This window comes from Barbus barbus (genome assembly GCF_936440315.1).
Source record: "Barbus barbus genome assembly, chromosome: 42".
Lineage (NCBI taxonomy): Eukaryota > Metazoa > Chordata > Actinopteri > Cypriniformes > Cyprinidae > Barbus > Barbus barbus.
This window is the reverse complement of record NC_136720.1, coordinates 14,500,200-14,517,813: the sequence shown is the minus strand read 5'-3', so window position 1 is coordinate 14,517,813 and position 17,614 is coordinate 14,500,200. Positions and strand designations below refer to the sequence as shown.

The 17,614-nt window shown below is 40.3% G+C and overlaps 1 protein-coding gene across 6 annotated transcripts in view; it reads left to right on the top strand.

Moving 5' to 3' along the window:
- Positions 1-14,973, top strand: part of LOC306861411 (apoptotic protease-activating factor 1) — a 37,557-nt gene extending 22,584 nt beyond the window's left edge. For 4 of the 6 annotated variants that reach the window (XR_013783470.1, XM_079403646.1, XM_079403645.1 and 1 more), the window contains 2 exons: positions 1,237-1,383; positions 13,152-14,038. Coding sequence is in view for 4 of the 6 variants with exons in the window: in XM_079403646.1 (XP_079259772.1) it covers positions 1,237-1,383; positions 13,152-13,310 (306 nt within the window). In the remaining 2 variants the exon portion in view is untranslated. Of the gene's footprint in view, positions 1-1,236; positions 1,384-13,151 lie in introns of all 6 variants that reach the window. The other 2 variants (XR_013783471.1, XM_079403647.1) reach the window with 2 other exon arrangements.
- Positions 14,974-17,614: the final 2,641 nt, after the last annotated feature.

Here is a 17,614-nt window from a genome sequence, read left to right as displayed (position 1 = left end):
TGGCAAAGGAATGGACCCGCCCTACTCTGCCTCTGATTGGCTTACCTTAATGTTCTTTCCCTCATCCCAGAGCCGTTGAGAAACAGTTGCGACAACGGAAGTTCAAAACGCTCGATCATCACGTGATTCGTGTAGACCTCAAATAGTTCCAGGAAGTTCATAGCGGGCAATTGGAATGCATTGAGTTATAGAGAGACAGAACTGCAATTTTTTTTTTGTTGTGAGTTTAGTTTCACCTTTTTCACTCCTGACGAGTTTGCACCCCTGTAAGATGCTTCAAACTGTGAATCATCTGTGTTAAAAGGAGTAAAGATCTGAATGTGGCCTTGATCAAGCTTCAGGAAGACTTTGTTGTGGATTTTTGATATTTGCGACCCCATCCCGGTTTTATTATTAGTTTTTCTTCTTTTATTTAAACCAAGAAGCTATTAACGATGCCTAATAAAAGTACTCTCAGATCTTTTTCTATTAGAAAAACAGAACAAAAAACTTACAATCAGTTTGTGTTCCTGGTAGTTGTGCTTCCCTGTCACTTTTTTGACAGCTGTGTTGGCAACAGTTCTACATATTAACTGCACATTTTTTATTTATTCTACACATTATAGGTGATTCTAGCTTCTATAATTAAATCACACAAATATGGTTGTAAAGAAATTGTAATGGCAAAGGTAATCAACAATGGTGAATTTTGGGTAACTGTAGATGTGAGCAGACATTATGGCCACATTGAGAGCAAATAGAGATGTTAAGAAAAGTTAAGTAGGAACAAATACATCTTGAAACCTCAAAACTCCGCTTCCCATCCGTCAGTTTTGCCAAGCCGCCTTTCTCTGAGTTTTTCTTGCGGGGAGACCTGTAAGAACTGTAAAGAGAAAAGCGACCTCATCAATTAAAAATGCTTCTCGCAAAGAGAGAAAACCACAAAAAGAGAGAAATGCTGTGATGTTATAATTCATGACCTGTGGTGCTTTTTCAAAGCTCACCTCTGTTTAACACACCTTACTGCCACGGAGAAATGGCAAGTGTGAAACACACACATCACATATCTGTAAATCCAGCTTTAGTGCTGTAAATAAGGATATCTATTCGTATTTGGTGTGTTTTGGGTTCTCACAAGCAATTTCTGATTGTTACAAGAAGCATTGAAGCATTATAAATGCACGTTGGTGAAATCTACGTTGTGTTGTATCCGTTTTGATAACCCATTACTTTTGTAACAATGTTGTGTATCTGAAGCTGTGGAGCATGCTGGATGGAGCTCTTCTGAAGATCTGTTCACGGGACACTAAGGACTCCATGGACTCTTTCCACGGTGGATGGGTGACTGACCTGCACTTCTCCCCTGATAACAGAGTACTGGTCTCTACGGGCGGATACATCAAGGTATGCACATTATATAGATGGCATCACTGTACAGGTAAAATGCTTTTTGGCGGACCCTGGAAAAGAGCTGGGGTTTTTTTTGTTTGTTTTTTTATTTAACCTGAGAATGCTGCATGTGCAGTTATGATTTAGAGCTGGTGAAAAATTATTGAAAGGTTTATCATTTTGCTTGATTGGCAAATTTAAAAATGCAGCATAAATCAGTGAGCCTGATTCTTGATAAAACAAAACAAAAAAACAACACTTATGAGCCTGAGAGTGTCTGAGATGAGGGTGCCAGGAATAATTTACAGCATTAGCAACTGAACAAATTCATACAAATTAAAATAAACCCAGTTAATCATTAAATTTGAAAATGTTATTGCCATTTCTTGTTGTTATATATATATATATATATATATATATATATATATATATATATATATATATATATATATATATATATATATATATATATATATATATATATATATAAAAGAAAAAAAAGATAAAGATTATGGTAATTCTCCATTGCCCTGCGTTCTTTGAGGCGTTGTGCAGATCTGTAAAAGTGTAACCAAGATGAAGTCTTGCCAGTCTCGTTTGTGACGTCATGACCATTTCATCTGTATTATCAGGCAGACGCTTGTCCGATCACTCATGTCACAGAGAAACATTATCATGTCAGGAACGGAGCGAGACGAACTTCCATCAACACTGTCAGCCATTATCCATCACTCATTGAGACTTCTTTATTAATATACTCAGAGCCGTCTGTACATTGTGTAAGTGTCACAAGCGTAATGATGCTTCATCACGCATCAATCTGTCAGTTTATCAAATGCGTCTGCATCAGGCTGACCCTACGCTCGAGCGCGTGAGCGACAGATCCGTCGGAGATCCGATAATAAGCTCTGATTGATCGCTGGCTGTCCACACACTCAGGATCCCGCTGTCTGTAATATAAAATGATAAATTAATCATCGTACGCGTCAGTGCCAAATCCCCAGCCAAACCTCTCCATCAGACCAAACCAAACGTGCCGTAAATCTGCTACGACCACACAAAGGAAGGAGGTGTGTGAGATGTGAGTTGTCACGCTGCGCTTCCTGCACTTCTGTTGTGATTTTGAGAATTTACGGATCCTGCAGGATCCGGTTATATATCGAAGCATATATATTATCGAAGATATATATCATATATATATTATATATCGGTATTTCATTTCCTGTCCATGTTGTCTCTTGCTTTTATTTCAGACATGTGATATAGACAAACACTGACATTTTCAAAGCAAAATTATGGTCCGAGCCATGACCTAGCACATTGAGTTGCGGTGCTCATGCAGCGGCACAAGTTTGAATTCAGCCTGCAACGTTGTCCTGTTTTCACCATCTTCTCCTCTATCACCAATAGTGTTAATAAAATGTGACCAAAAGAGCCCAAAAAGATTTTAAAGAATAGCAAAGTAATGAAATGAAGCTGAATTTTGTCAGGTGTCATAATGCAAAGGGACAGCAGCCTTGTTTGCTGTTAAACTCCGTTTAGCTTGTCATTCAGACAGCAGAAACAGTCTAGTATATATTGCCATGCTGGAGCTTGTTCAGCACGGCAGCTCTCTGCGTTCACTTTGAGGTGATCTGCCTCTCAGCTGCATCTGCGTCTTTTGATGTCTGCCTTCTGCAGTTTGTTTAATCGTTTAATCTCACGGTAACGGATATGAGTTCATTAAGAGTCAGACGGCGAGTCAGGGATTCATTAGTAATAGCATTAGTAAATGATTGCAGATTCAGTGATTCTGACTCAAAGTAATTTGTGAGGCATATGTATAGTTTGACTTTTGCTTATTAGCTGGATCAGACTTAATTTTTATGAAAGTGTTTTTCATGATGGAGTTCAGCGAAAATGCCTAATAGTACAGCAATGAGTTATTTAATGCCATTTAAAACTAGAGCTGCTCCAATCTCAGATTTTCACTACATGAATATTGTGACCAAAGGAATTAATTGCTTATTGATATTGTAGTATGTATAGAATTTTTAATCCCATCAAAACTTTTTTTTTACCTTTTTGTCTTTTTTTTTTTGGACAATAAATCAAACAAAATGGGTTTAGGGAAGTGGTAAGAGTTTGTAAAACTGTAAAAAAAGTGTTCTAAAAGTATTTGCTTGGTGATCAGCACTTCCTGTAGACTAGGGTGTCTTAACACCATATATATATATATATTTTTTTATGGAATCCAAAAAAGCTCTGCTTTGGTGAGCAGTATTTATTTATTTTTTTATTTATTTATTTTATTTTTTTTTGGGTGCAGTAAGAGCATCAATGGCTTAAGCCTGTCTTCTCTGACGTGTTGTGTAATTTTGAGACAAGTTGCAACCAGTGTTTAGGTGCAATAACACCACCTATGTTGAAGCGTCAACCAGATAATTACTGGAGCTGTTTGCACTATTATTGTAGGTGTAGTATTAGTAGTTCACCAAAAATGAAAATTCTGTCATTAATTACTCACCCTCCTGTAGTTCCAAATCCGTAAGACCTTCGTTCATCTTTGGAACACAAATTAAGATATTTCTGATGAAATCCAAGAGCTTTCTGACCCTGTATAGACGGCAACGCAACTGACGCGTTCAAGGCCCAGAAAGGTAGTAAAGACATTGTGAAAGTCCATGTGACGTTAGAGGTTCAACTGTAGTTTTATGAAGCTACGAGAACATTTTGTTCAAAGAAAACAAAAATAACGACTTCACTTAATTTCTTGTCTCTTGTGTTCCGTGTCAGTGTTTGAGGTGCATTGACAACAGTACCGCGCATGCGTTATTTTTTTCTTTGTGCACAAAGTATTCTCATTGCTATTTTAATGATGTCCTTGCTACCTTTCTGGGCCTTGAAAGTGTCAGTTGTGTTGCTGTATGTAAATGTATGCAAATACCTTAATTTGTGTTCTGAAAGATTAATGAAGGTCTAACGCAGGGGTAGGCAAGTAAGTTTGGCATTGGGCCAAAAAAAAAAATCACCACTAGATGGCAGGCCAGAACATAGTCAAAGGATAATTTAAGATATTAATTGATGAAAAATTAAACCAGAATTGCCTGTGACAGACTGTTCCAGTGTAACTGGTAGTGAGCTGTTACTCTGTGTTAAATCCTGTAGGAGGACAGTCATAAACAAAAAGCCACATTTGTGTGGCGGTGTCCGATCAGAGTATGTGAGCGAAGTGGAGCGTCAACAATTTCCCCTCCGCGCTCTGAGCATTTAATAATCACTCCACGCTCACTGATATCAGAAACACCACTCTGCGTCTAAAGTATTTCAGTATGTTTGAAATATCACAGTTCTATGGAAGCCCGTTTCCGCCTCAGAATGAATTGTGGAAAAAAAGTCGCAATAACCTTTTTTTATTTTTTATTCAGACTTTTTCTCGCAATTCTGACTTTTTTTCCCCCTCAGAATTGTGAGAAATAAACTCGCAATTGCCAGTTATAAAGTCAGAATTTTTAGTTAAAGTCCAGTTTTGAGGGGAAAAAAGCTCTTATGTTCTCAGAATTGCGAGTTTATATCTCAATTATGACTTTTTAACTCGCAATTGCGAGTTTATATCACGCAATTTGGAGAAAAGTTCAGAAGGAACAAATAAATTCCTTGAGAAATATAACTTCCCGCTGATGTCCACTGCAGTCATCACAGCCTTCACATTCTTTTTTATTTCAGTGATCCTTTTCTATCTTGCTAGCTAAATATGCAGTTATATTACGGGTTGTTGGCATGAATTGTACTCGTGATGGAGTGGTGATGGAGCGCTCTTGGAGCGAGTGAAAACCATGGCGCTCCGACTTTTAAAAAAAATCCGCTTCTCGCTCCATTCAAAATCACACCAGTTCACTCGTGCTCTGCTCACATACTCTGATTGTGAGTAACTGTTGCTGTCATGACAGATTTATTAATTTCCGCTATCAAAATAATCTGGCTACGGGCACGGTCCAGATATTATTGCTGGCGGGCCACCTGTTGCCGACCACTGGTCTTATGGGTTTGGAATGACATGAGGGTGAGTAATGACAGAATTTTCATTTTTGGGTAAACTCTTTTAAAAACAACATCAGTTTAATTTAAGAATCACTTTTATCATCAATACCTATCGACATCCCTAATTGAAATGGGGAAACAATTTAATGTTATTATAGGAGCGTTCTGTCCTTTTGTCTCTGTCTGTGCTCATTGAGACAAGACATGTCCCGTCTCCAGTCCAACCCAGTTTCATTCACAAAGGACAAATCAGCAGGGCATCTGTCTTTTCATGCTGTTTCCTTGTCTGTTTTCCTTCAGCTTTGTTTTTTATCTCATTTGTCAGGATGTCTGAAGTCTGCATCAGGCTATCGTGTCACCTTTTGTATTTATTTTAAATCAAGGCATCATTGTTAACATGCAGGAATCATGCATAAAGAATGGTGCTAATGTACATGCATATGTAGTCTAATAACTAATTTTGCCCTTCACTCTGAGAGGTAATGTTTTGTGTGCTTGAGTGATTTATAAAGGCCGTTTTCAGTTTACCTTTCACTCATAAAGACAAATGGTTGTTGTAGCTCTGTGTGCGAGTGACAAAGTGTTCCTCCGTGTGAGACCGAAATATTTCCTGGAGGAGAGGAGAAATGGATAAGGAGGTCAGCCAGGATATTACACCTTTAGTGAGGAAGAGGCTCATACGCATTAAATCACACCGCCCGACTCATTTTTGTTCACACACGTAGTGTTGTTTGTCCTCTGGAGGATTTGGCTGCTTTTGGGAGACTCATAGTAATTCACACACATCAGCTCCGGGGCATCCAGACCTTCACCTCTACCAGACAGAACGTTTATATCACAGTTTATTGCTCCGAGTCCCACCACAGCGTTCACCTGCAAATAAGAGACTCTCTATTTCCTTTGTCTGTTTCTGCTGTCGAACAACAGTGAGAAAAAAGCTGTTTGATTTGTTTTGTAGCAGTAGAAACTCTTTACTGAACGGTACAACCAGAGTTTCACAATTCCTCTGAGGTGTCTGGATGCGTAAGGGAGATGGGCTTGTTCTCGTCCCGCTGTCACAACTGTCGTTTCTACACAACGTTCACACCCATCTTGACTGTCATTGATCAGAATTTTTTTTATGGAGAAAAGTTTCAGAGGCAGTGTGTAAACGTGTTTGACACAACGTGAGGTTGTATTTATTTCTTAACGTGTGAAGTTTTGCTGAGAATTTCGGACTCAGCGTGCAATGACCTTAATTTGCATAATGCTATGTAAAGGTAGGATTGTTCCATTTTTAATGCACTTTGCAATGCGAAATGTATGGAAAAATCTGTTTAGAATGTTTAATCCAAATAAAAGTTAGACGACTTGTAGGTAAACAAGCATTTCCTTTTAATTTTGAAGCTTTTTTGTCCGCCTCTTCTGGTTGTAGCCTTTCATTATTTAATAGTTTCTGAGAGAATTCACTCAATCCATTTGTTTCTCTTTTCATTGTTTGCCAGCGGCAGAACAAGCACTTGTACCGCAGGAAAGCTTGACAGATTGTAACAACCTGTCACTTGAAGGCTCTGCTTTCTTCATTTCTCTTGCGCACCCGTAGTGCAGCGACGGGAATGGCCGCTTTGCCCAACTATCAATTGCCTTTCTATCCTGTGGCTCGTACATTACATTCCAAGCCTTTTGAAACTGTATGACAGGCTTGTGAGTAACAGACCAAAATAGTAACTTAAGCGGTTCAAGCAACGTTTAGCCAAGTAGACTTTTCATCTTTTGATGATCGGTCCCTTTAGCTTGCTATTAAAATGTCGTCTCGTACCCCTCCATTTTTATACTTGATGAATTGTCCTGCATTTCAGTTTTGTCCAGAGGGGAGATGTTAAATGACTTTTTGTCAGACATCGGCCATTGAGTGTAGATGTCTTTTATGTGCTCACAGCACCTCATAAACTTCCCAAAGATTGCAAACGCTACAAGTTACGATTTTCACTGCCCGTAATGACTCAACTTTGACTTTATCTGGTTGAAAGTGATCTGAACGTTTAGCTCGGGGCGGGCAGACACGCACGCCGGTGCCACGAGTTAGCGATTCGGTCCCGACTCCTGGCAGATGACCCGTCAGAACGCGTTCACACAGGAAAGATGCTACTGAGGGCTGACCGCACAGCACACAACCCCGTTCCTCTCAGAGCAGAGGATTCCTCTGCGCACCGCAGACAATGGAAAGAGCGAGAACAAAGTACAAAGACTAACAGAATAAAAGAGAAAGAGATTGTAGGAGAAAAAGAAAAGGGATTGTGCGCGCATGAATATTTCAGCCTTTGGAGTCTTAAATTAATAATTTAGCTTTGAAGTCTGAGGTGGGTTCCCCCTCTTCTCCTGGTTTCCCCCCTGCTCCTGTTTAAGTGTAGTTAGACAAGGTATATGGGGTTATTGTTACGTAGTGTGGCCTACCCAAGTGTTTTTTTTACTGCAGGCCAGATTTAAAAAGTGTATTTTGAGTTATGTCACAGCATCAATTTTTCACTAGATTTGACAAGATATTCCCATGTGATGCTGCAGAAGTGACACTAAATAAAGAGTGCAAACACTGCCGTCAAAATTGTAGATTTTAGATTACAAAAGAGAATACAAACAGAAGCATGCCCTGGTTTTGAATATCCTGTTTCAAATGGAAATTTCACTTTAAAGTCAAATTGTTTTTTTTGACAGTAGCAGCCGTAGCCTGGCCAACCCAATCACCGTACAGCGTCGTTGGCGGTCAACGACCCAAAACACACAGGGGGTGAGAGTGAAGAAGTAACAGGGCCACTGCAGCCACTACTTCTATACCCTCGTGCATGTCGCTCAACTTCACAGCGCCCCTGGGGTCAGAGGATGACAGCTGACCCCTGATCTTCTGACCTGAACTGTCCCCGTCTGCTTGTGTGTGTGTGTGTGTGTGTGTGTGTGTGTGTGTGTGTGTGTAAATGTGATGTCTCAGGAGTAGGGATGGGTACCGAAACTCGGTATTAAATCGGTCTCGGGGCTAAATTATGAAAGACCGGCTCTGACGTTATCGGTACTTCTGTCGGTATTGGAGAAATTAAGAAAACACACATACATTTATTGTTTCTCTCTCTCTCTCTCTCTCTCTCTCTCTCTCTCTCTCTCTCTCTCTCTCTATATATATATATATAATGTCGCCAGCTGTTTTTATGTGCAATAATATTCAAACATTTGTCTATGATGCATTTTTGTTATGCGCAATTCAGAAGCCAGATCGCGCTCACGCGGATGAGCCTCAGCACACGCAATATGAAAGTCCTGTTTAATTATGATAGAAGAGAGAACCAACTATTCAAACATCTGCTCACACTTTAGGCCTGTGGCTGTTATATTAAGCTAAGTATTTTTTTTTTTTTTTTTTTTCGATTTTGGCTTCCAAGGATTATAGCCGCATTTCTTCTAGCACAACTCCCTTCCCTTCATAGCGGCGCGGATTCGTTCCTCCGAACCAAAACTTATCTGAATCAGCTCAATCAGTGATTGTTATAAAATGCCGTCTTTACTGTTGCTACATTGCAGGACATATTTGATAGTAAAACGTTGAGAGTACAATCTGAACAAGTGACGCTGTTCAGGCTGAAATGTGTGTGCGCGCGTGTGCCTGCGCGGCGGCGTGCTCCAAAACGGACAAGCAAAGTACACTTTGAGCTTCGGGCGCGTCGAAATAACACACAAAAATATGCCAAAAAAATACACACACAATGTGTCAAAATGGCCGGTTATGAGAGTCTTCACTTTTATGTTTTAAGTGGACGAGAACAGTTGGGAGAAAATCCGATGCGTGTCAGTATATTGTCTTAAAGTGTCAGACTGGAGCGTGAGCCATCAATGTTAATCAAAGAACAAAATGCAAAGAGAAAATCACCCACAGCTCTTAATCTGAACAACGTTATAGCTTTAATAAACATAAATCTATCAGTACATACAGTGAAAACTATGCAGTGCTCATTTACATTTGATTACTTTTGTAACTATTACTTACCTGAACATTAATATTAGTAGACCTTCATGGAAAAATGAAGGCACTGTTTATTTCATTTCGTTTGTGTGTTTGTTTTATTGTATTTGTCAGTTTGTTTTACTTTGTTTCTTTGTTCATGTTGTTACTGTATCTTATGTATATAAAACACTAAAAATACCTGCACACTGGTGCATTTACAAATTGATGAAGTGCAGGCATTTTTAGTGTTTTATATACATAAGATAAGATACTGTAAGAATATGAACAAAGAAACAAAGTAAAACAAAAAGTACCGATAAGAATACCGTTAAAGTACCGGATCGACAAGCAGTATCGATAAGAGTAGTAATACCGTTAAAACCTTAACGATACCCATCCCTACTCAGGAGGAGATCTGCAATTCTTCTATCACTTAAGTGATAAAATTGTCCTTTTTTTCCTGTCTTATTCATGCAACACACTCTCCTTGAACCATTTCCCTCACTCTCCTGACTAAGACACTGAGGTCCAGATGAGTCGGGTCCTCTCTTGTTCAGGTGTTTTTTTGTTTTTGTTTTTTTCTTTCAAGAACCTTGTAGAAACGAATCTAGTCTGCTTTGGCTGCATGCAAATGTTTTTTAATTGTGTGTCATTTAACGTGCACAATCATGTGTTTGGAGACTAGTAGAGTGGATGAAGCGGAGCAAGGTCAGGTGTGTCTTTCCAGACTGCACTATGCTGTCCACTTTGTGTAGCAAACTTGGCCTTGGCCTGGTGAATAATTTAAGGAGGTCTTGTTTCTTTACTAGTGACTTTTTTCTTTTCTTTTTCTTTTACCCTGGTTGCATAATAGCACTTCTTAGGGCACATAACATATCTGCACATTCGGGCTAAGTTTGTGAAGTTTGTTTGAAAATGCTTTCTCTCCATCTGCTGTCGCGTTTCGGCCTGTTGCCTTTATGCTGATGTAAGGACACTGAGTTTCAATGCAAGCATACAGCAGAAACGTCCTATTTATGCATGCAATGCTATTTAAGTGATTCCAACTTGCACTAGCACTAAAACGTCAGCGTGTTTAATTTGGCAGATGTGGTGTTTAGACGCACAAGTACAAAGTTTGTTTCCTTGACACGGGGCTACTTAACTTTTGAAAAAATAGAGCACACGTTCATCCAGCGGAAAGAATAAATGTGTTAAACCCTTTTTGGACAGAATTAGTTTTCCACGAGGAGCTCAGGGGCCTCATTTATAAAACTCTCTGTAGATTTCATCCTAAAAGTGTACGTAGACACAAAAGGTCGATTTTGCGTACGCACAAGTTTTCAGATTTATAAAACCATGCGTATGACGGAACCTGCGCAAAAATCCCTTTATAAATCCCAGTTAGGGGAAGATTGTGTGTACGTGCATCTCCACCCTGACTCCTCCCCGAAATCACCATATATGAAGCTTACAACGCCTAGTTTTACTATGCATAACCTCATCTGCATATAATTTCCATGCATATTCTCATCCACGTGACACCATGTTTAACACCGTCAAAGGTCCAAGACATTAAGGAATTATGAGATACGGACTATAAATGCCATTTGTGCCAAACATTTTTTATTTATTTTTTTTGCTAAAAGTCATCCACCATCCATGTCATTTTCTAGAATAAATATCAAAATATTCATTAAAAACAAAACTGTTTAAAAGTTATCAAATAAATATTTTAGAATAAAGTTTTAAAGTTATAAAGAATAAAGTTGATCTCATTCTTTTACACTGGCTATTTTTAGTGGAAACATAGGCTTATATTTATTGCAGTGTAAATACAATTGTGTGACTCGGCGCGTCACTGACTTATTTTAAAAATGAAACGTGCAAATCTTACCGTTTGCTTCCAGTTATATCCTTTAAATACAGTGGTATTTTTCATAATGTTGTGGAGATGCCTTCACACGCTATGAACACCTCCGTGCAGCTGCGGTTTTACAGTAGGTTATTATCATTGGACCTATTCAAACTGGACAATGGACCGTTCGACCACTGAGTATCCAGCAGTGCCCGCCCTAATATCAAAGTTCTTCTCGTTTAAAAATATTTTCTCATAACATGAGATCTGCAGTTTAAAGATTAATTATTGTGCACCTATAGCACTCCTCGCTGTCATTAAAACACAGCATGCCACAGGAAAAGTGATGAAGCGCATCCACTACAAATGTCTAAATTCATATAGCCTCATTTTTGTTTAAAAATCTGCATAATGACGATGTAATTTCAGTGCTTATTTACATTATGAGAATAGAATATTTAATGTAAATGTGTATATCGACATGAAAATCAATGAAAAATCGATTTTTCATTAATTTTGTCACTCCTGGAAAAAGGGTTCGTACGGATGGGTCAGTTTGCGTGCAGGTGCACAAATTTTCCCGTCAATTTTGTTTTTATAAATCCCACATTTTACGTAGGAAGTGGCATACGCCTCTTTCAGGGCAGGTTTTGTGCGTACGCAACGGTTATAAATGAGGCCCCAGGTGATTTTTGTTAATTAATCCTGTCCGAATGAAACACGACTGCGTTTACAAACGTAACCTTGAGCAATTTACCTACAGTCGGTCTGCGTGTTGCTTGCCGTCACACAAGCTCCTTTTTGTAAGTAGTTCCAGAGAAAAGAATATTAAAGGCAAGTGGTGTAAAATTGTCTAAAACAATGGCGTTAACTGATATTGTCTAGTACAAAAGTGATCCCATTCACAAGTGTGCTGCTTTACGTTGAATCACACCCATTGAGGGCGGGAAATGGATTTTCCAAACATATTAAAGTTGAAGTAATCAGGTAGGGTATGTACGAGTCTCCCGTATGGTAGTCCTGTTACTAATGTACATACTATGTACTTATAGTAATTACAATAACTAGGTACTAACCCTGAACCTACCCCTAAACATAACCTCCATGTAGTGACCTTATATTACCAGTACTTTCTTAGGTAGGTACACTGTAAGTACATGTAAATGCACGTACTGTAAAATAAAGTGCAACCGTGATCTCTTAACATAATTCAATGTACATGGTGCCGTCTGCGTGGGCATGAATGGATGAGTTTGGTGTGACCAACCGACCAACCAACCATATGTGCGCGCAAACGGCTGGCTCACCCTTTAGTGCAGACCCTTTGTTATCGCCTTGGGTTTTGGAGACCGTAGAGGCAGAGCAGACTCTCTTACCTGAGAACGCATGCCATCAGGGAATGGAAAATTGTATTTTTCAGAAACTGTATGAGCGAAGCAATGTGTGGTATCTGCACAATGCAGTCTTGTGCTTAGTCTCGGGTGGTGTGTGTTTTCAACACACAGCCATAAGTTGTGGAGAACGAGCTTGTTAAATGCAAACGAGACTCGTTAATTCACCGAAAGGGCTGCCTGATTAACGAGTCTGTCAGGGGCAGTGTTTGCGCATCTGCACGCGGAGACTATAAAAACAAGCACTGCGGTCGAAGGCATCTGTCGTCGCTAATGGTTTGGCCAGTAGCTTCGCGGTGGCCTCATTTTCTTAGCGTGGCAAACTAACGACAATCATACCCTCCGGCATTCGCATTCATTTAGAAGTTCTGTTAACATGCGTTTGATGACATATCCTTGGCTGCTTTCTCTGTGTTTCTGAGTTTCCGTGCAGCTGTAGGGAACCTGAGACCCTCAGGTGCCATTGTCTGAAGTTTTGCATGTTATGCTGTTGAAAATGCTGTAACTGTTACAATGATACACCGACATTGAGGTAATGTTGCTCATTGTATTTTTCTCACTGTTGCAGTGGTGGAGTGCGGAGACCGGAGAGGCCTTGCAGACGTTCTACACGATGGGAGCCAATCTGAAGAAGATCCACGTGTCAGCTGATTTCACCACGTTTGTCACTGTGGACAGCATCGGAATCCTTTACGTTTTAAAGAAGGTGGAGGGAGGAAGCCTCTAGATATTGTTTTTTGATATCTTAAGTATTATACAATGTTTAGAACAATGTGTCTTTTGGAGAATCCTTGTGAGGGCAAAAAAAATTAGTTCCAAATCATTCATGTTTTTGTTTTTAATGCTTTTTCTTACTGATGTTTCATAATATTGAGTTGAACAATCTGTCCTCTTCCATGACATGTTTTGCTGTCGTAATTGAAGGTAAGTACTCTGAACCACATTGATGAAAGCCTTCGTATTTGTTTTTAAGAGAGCGTACACAGCCTAGTCTGGGATTTCCTCTGAGCCCAAGCTTTTGAACCAATGCCTTAAGATATGTAAGAAGTGTGAAAAGTGCAATTTGAGTAATGGGGCTTTTTATTTTTGCACTAAAATTTATAGCGAAGGCTCAGGTGTGATTATTGTAACCATATGACTACAGACTTTATATTTAATCTACGTGGAGAAGCAAAGTCATGGGGATGTAGCACAATTTGTGGGTAGGTTTCTCAGTGAGATATGAGGAAAAACAAAAACTCCACGGAATTTCAGCATTGTCTGTGAAAAGGAATTGCTTGTGGTGCTTGTAACTCAATGTGTAATGAAATGAAAGTGAAATGCTATAACTGGGGTCCCATTTGTCCAAGCAGATACACCATTGGATTACCAAAAGGTGAAAGTGTAATTGCTTTTGGTGCGTAAGCATGTTGTAATGTGAATGTAAAATGCAATACAATCAAGGAGGATCAAGGCAAGTAGTGTGTGTCATCATTGATGGTACGATTGATGTTGATGAGTGTATTATTTGGATGTGCGCTTTACTGCATGAAAGTAGATGCATGTGGAGTTTGATTTGTGTTTTTGGCGTGTACCAGGTAAGGTGTGTTAAAGGGCCCCAAATTTGTATTGAGCGTGTGTCTGAGAGGGAGGAGGGCAGCGTAACGCACGGAAGTGCTGACACAGCAGCAGTCACGCTCCGTCTGTTTCTGACACTTCCTGTTGGCAGCTGGCTGATGTGAACAGACAGCGCACTGTCATGTCCAAATGTCATTGTCGGGCTGAGTGCTGCAATGCACAGTCAGTGCTGAAGCCGTAGATTGCGTTAGTTGTTTGCAAATGTTTGTGAGAGAAGTGCTTTTTGAGGCAAGTATGATGTAGTGTCTGAGCAGGAAGTAGAGCAAGTGTAATGGGCTGAGCATGGGGTGTTTTTCTAAAACTGCAGTCCCAGGGTGAAACACTGTGTGAGACGGGTCCTTACTGTAGTGTAGAAACAGTGGGTGTCATTGGCGTGAGATGTGACAGGAAGGCTCCGTCAGGGATTTAGGGCCCCCGTTTCTGCAGCAGTGTAGTGTGGCTCCTGTGGACACCTAATTCATGTTTTGTAGTTGCTACTAGTGAGCCTATGATTTGAATGAGGTGTGCCAGTGCAGGAGTCCTGGGAAATGTGTAGAGCTGAGGATATGGGGCCAAGCTGTGGAAGTAGTGTTTAGAGCAGGGCTCCTGAAAGCTGGCTTGTGAGATCCACTTTCCTGCAGAGTTGAGCTCCAACCCTGATCAAGTTTTTTTTTGGTGATCCTGAAAACATTAGCGTGCTCGGGTGTGTTTGAGTGTTAGAGCAAAACTCTGCAGCAAAGTGGATGTCGTGAGTCAGATGTGAGAATTTTGCCCCCCTTTTTATGTGTAAGAGGAAAAAAAAAAAGAATAGAAAGATTAGATGCAAGTTGCTACTGGTGTGTGGAAAGGGCGACAAGCAAAATGTGCAGAGCAGGGAGTGGAATTTACAAGCAGTAGTGAAGAGGTAGGGTTTTATTTTTCTGGTGGAGGCTAGTAACGAAAATGTTGGGGCAAAAATTGTGCCATGTATAAATACTTAGTGAATTCTGTTGAAATTTTTTAAGTAATTCTGCTTCTCATGTAATAAGAGCTCTACAACCCCTGCTTTTCCTTGTTTTTGTAAAGGAAATCATATATAATGCTATGCTCACATTCAGCCCACACACAAGCATGTACTCTTTTCACATTACAAAAACTACAATACTGCATAGTCTGCTCAGTCAGGCATACACTGCAGCTCCAACTGCTACTTCATTCTTGACCTGGCTGACATATGAACCAGCAATCTCTGAGCAAGAGGTGACACTTATTGCTACGTGCCACCCCTCTTTCATTGTGTGTGCTGGAACTTATGTATCGCTACTGTGATAAGCCTATGATAAGCCTCATAATGACTACCATTCATTTTGTTACATTATTTGTGATCAAGTCTGGGTTTAGGTTGAACAGGCAATACATTAGCCTGACAATACACCTACCTGCCTGCTGTCGCCGCCATGTCCCAGGAGCTCCTTTACTGGATGTGCCGATCGGACAAGAACTTTCTCAATCCCCACAACAAGCCAGTATCTCGCATCACAGTAGACCAGGGGTCCCCGATCCTGTTCCTGGAGGTCCACCTTCCTGCACAATTCACTTCCAACTAGAATCAAGCACACTTGTCTGTAATTATCAGCTTTCTCTGAGGAACTTCATTAGTTACTTGTGGGTTTCAAATTAACTTTTCAGGTAGGTGCATCTCCACAAACTGGGAAACGTAGCGCAGGGGTGCCAATCCACAGGCCAGGTCAGCCTTGCAACTAGAGCACACATTCCATCACCCCATCCAGGTCATCTGCGGTATGAACAAGACTTCCCTCGTTACATTTTCAGCTCTCCCTTTCTGCGGAAATGTTGCAGGAGGTTCAGTGAAAACACTCATATTCCCTTTAAACTGTTACATAACCTGTCGCAGCATCCCCAAGCTGATGCTACCTATGGTCAAAGTCGGCTGCTTTGAAGGCTTTTTTTTGTGCCCTTTTGCAGATGTACCACAACTGATTCTTGGAATAGGGCAGCTGCTTTTCTGCTCTATCCTTTTTCTTACCATGTATTGATTGGTGAGGTACCAACATCATTTATCTTTTCTCTACTACACATTTCAAACCATCTCTGAAGTATATTAAATGTTTACATTTCCAAGAACTGAACATTTCACTTTTGACTATTTACTCCACTCTGCCCAATTACACAGCCGCAGACTGCTTGACAAAATCATACAGCTATTCTTGACTTTTCCCCAAAAAGCCACAGTTGCAGAAGAAAAATTGGTTAAAATTCTCTACAGGATTCTGAAAGACACGACAATGATCACAAATCCCAAAAATCGTACAAGTCATGAACATGCATAAAAAAAGCATTTGTGTAAGTGTAAGATGCTTTTACATACTCGAACCATCTTAACTGTATACAAAGCACATAATCGGTACCTGCCATTATCATCCTACTACTCACTGGACACTTGGTTCGTTTGACGCTAGTAATCTCTGACTCGTGTGTGCCTGCATCATCTGTCTTCTGCCCCCGCTCCTTGAACCTTGGCCTGAGAATGGTTCCTGTCAGCTGCTCTCGCTGTTGGTGCCGACTTTATTGCTCGCTCTCGTCAGGTCAGGTGGCGCGGAGCCAACTGCGCGCATATGACAGAATCGCAGAGAACAAGACAATGGACACCAAAGCCACAGGTCAACGTGCTGTTGGTCTTTCCTGCCGCATCCCTCTCGGCATGGTGGCGTATGCCACTGTGATGGGTGCTCGTGGAACTTTGGATGCGATCACGCTCCTGAACGCGATCCTAGTCCTGCTTCGAGCAAAGCTAACTTGTGGAGGAAATACATGCTATGTTTGTTACAAAAATACTTCATCTGAAACCCAAAAATCACATTATCTCTGATATTCACCCAAATGACTGACTTTATTCTCAAGAACACAAAGGAACAATTTAGAGCAGGGATGGCTCTCTCCAGTTCTGGAGTGGTCCGTCCAACTTTGGAACTACATTCAACGTCTTCTGAAGCCAATTGTTTTGTGTTAGCAACACAAATTTGGAGTTGGTAAATTAAGTGATTGCCATCTACAGTAGTTAACAACTCAATTCCACACCTTGCAATTGTATGACCGTTTTGTTATTTTTTTAACTACAGTGCAAAATGGTGTACTGGTGTTACATGCAGTGTAAACGTTTTACAGAATTTTCTCCCTCGCACAAAACTCCACAAATAGATTGTTCTTGGAATGACACTTTTACTCACGCAACTTCACAGTGACACCTTAAGCCAGAGGGTGTCGGACCGCTTTCCAGTCAACTTTAACTCCACACCTAATTAAACGCACCACGACCAGCTAATCGAGGGCTGCTCCCAAAATTAAATACTGCCCTACTATATAAGACAAATTCACAGTTTTTACTAAACATTAAGCAAATAAAGTACTCCGATGACTACCTCCATGCAGCCACAT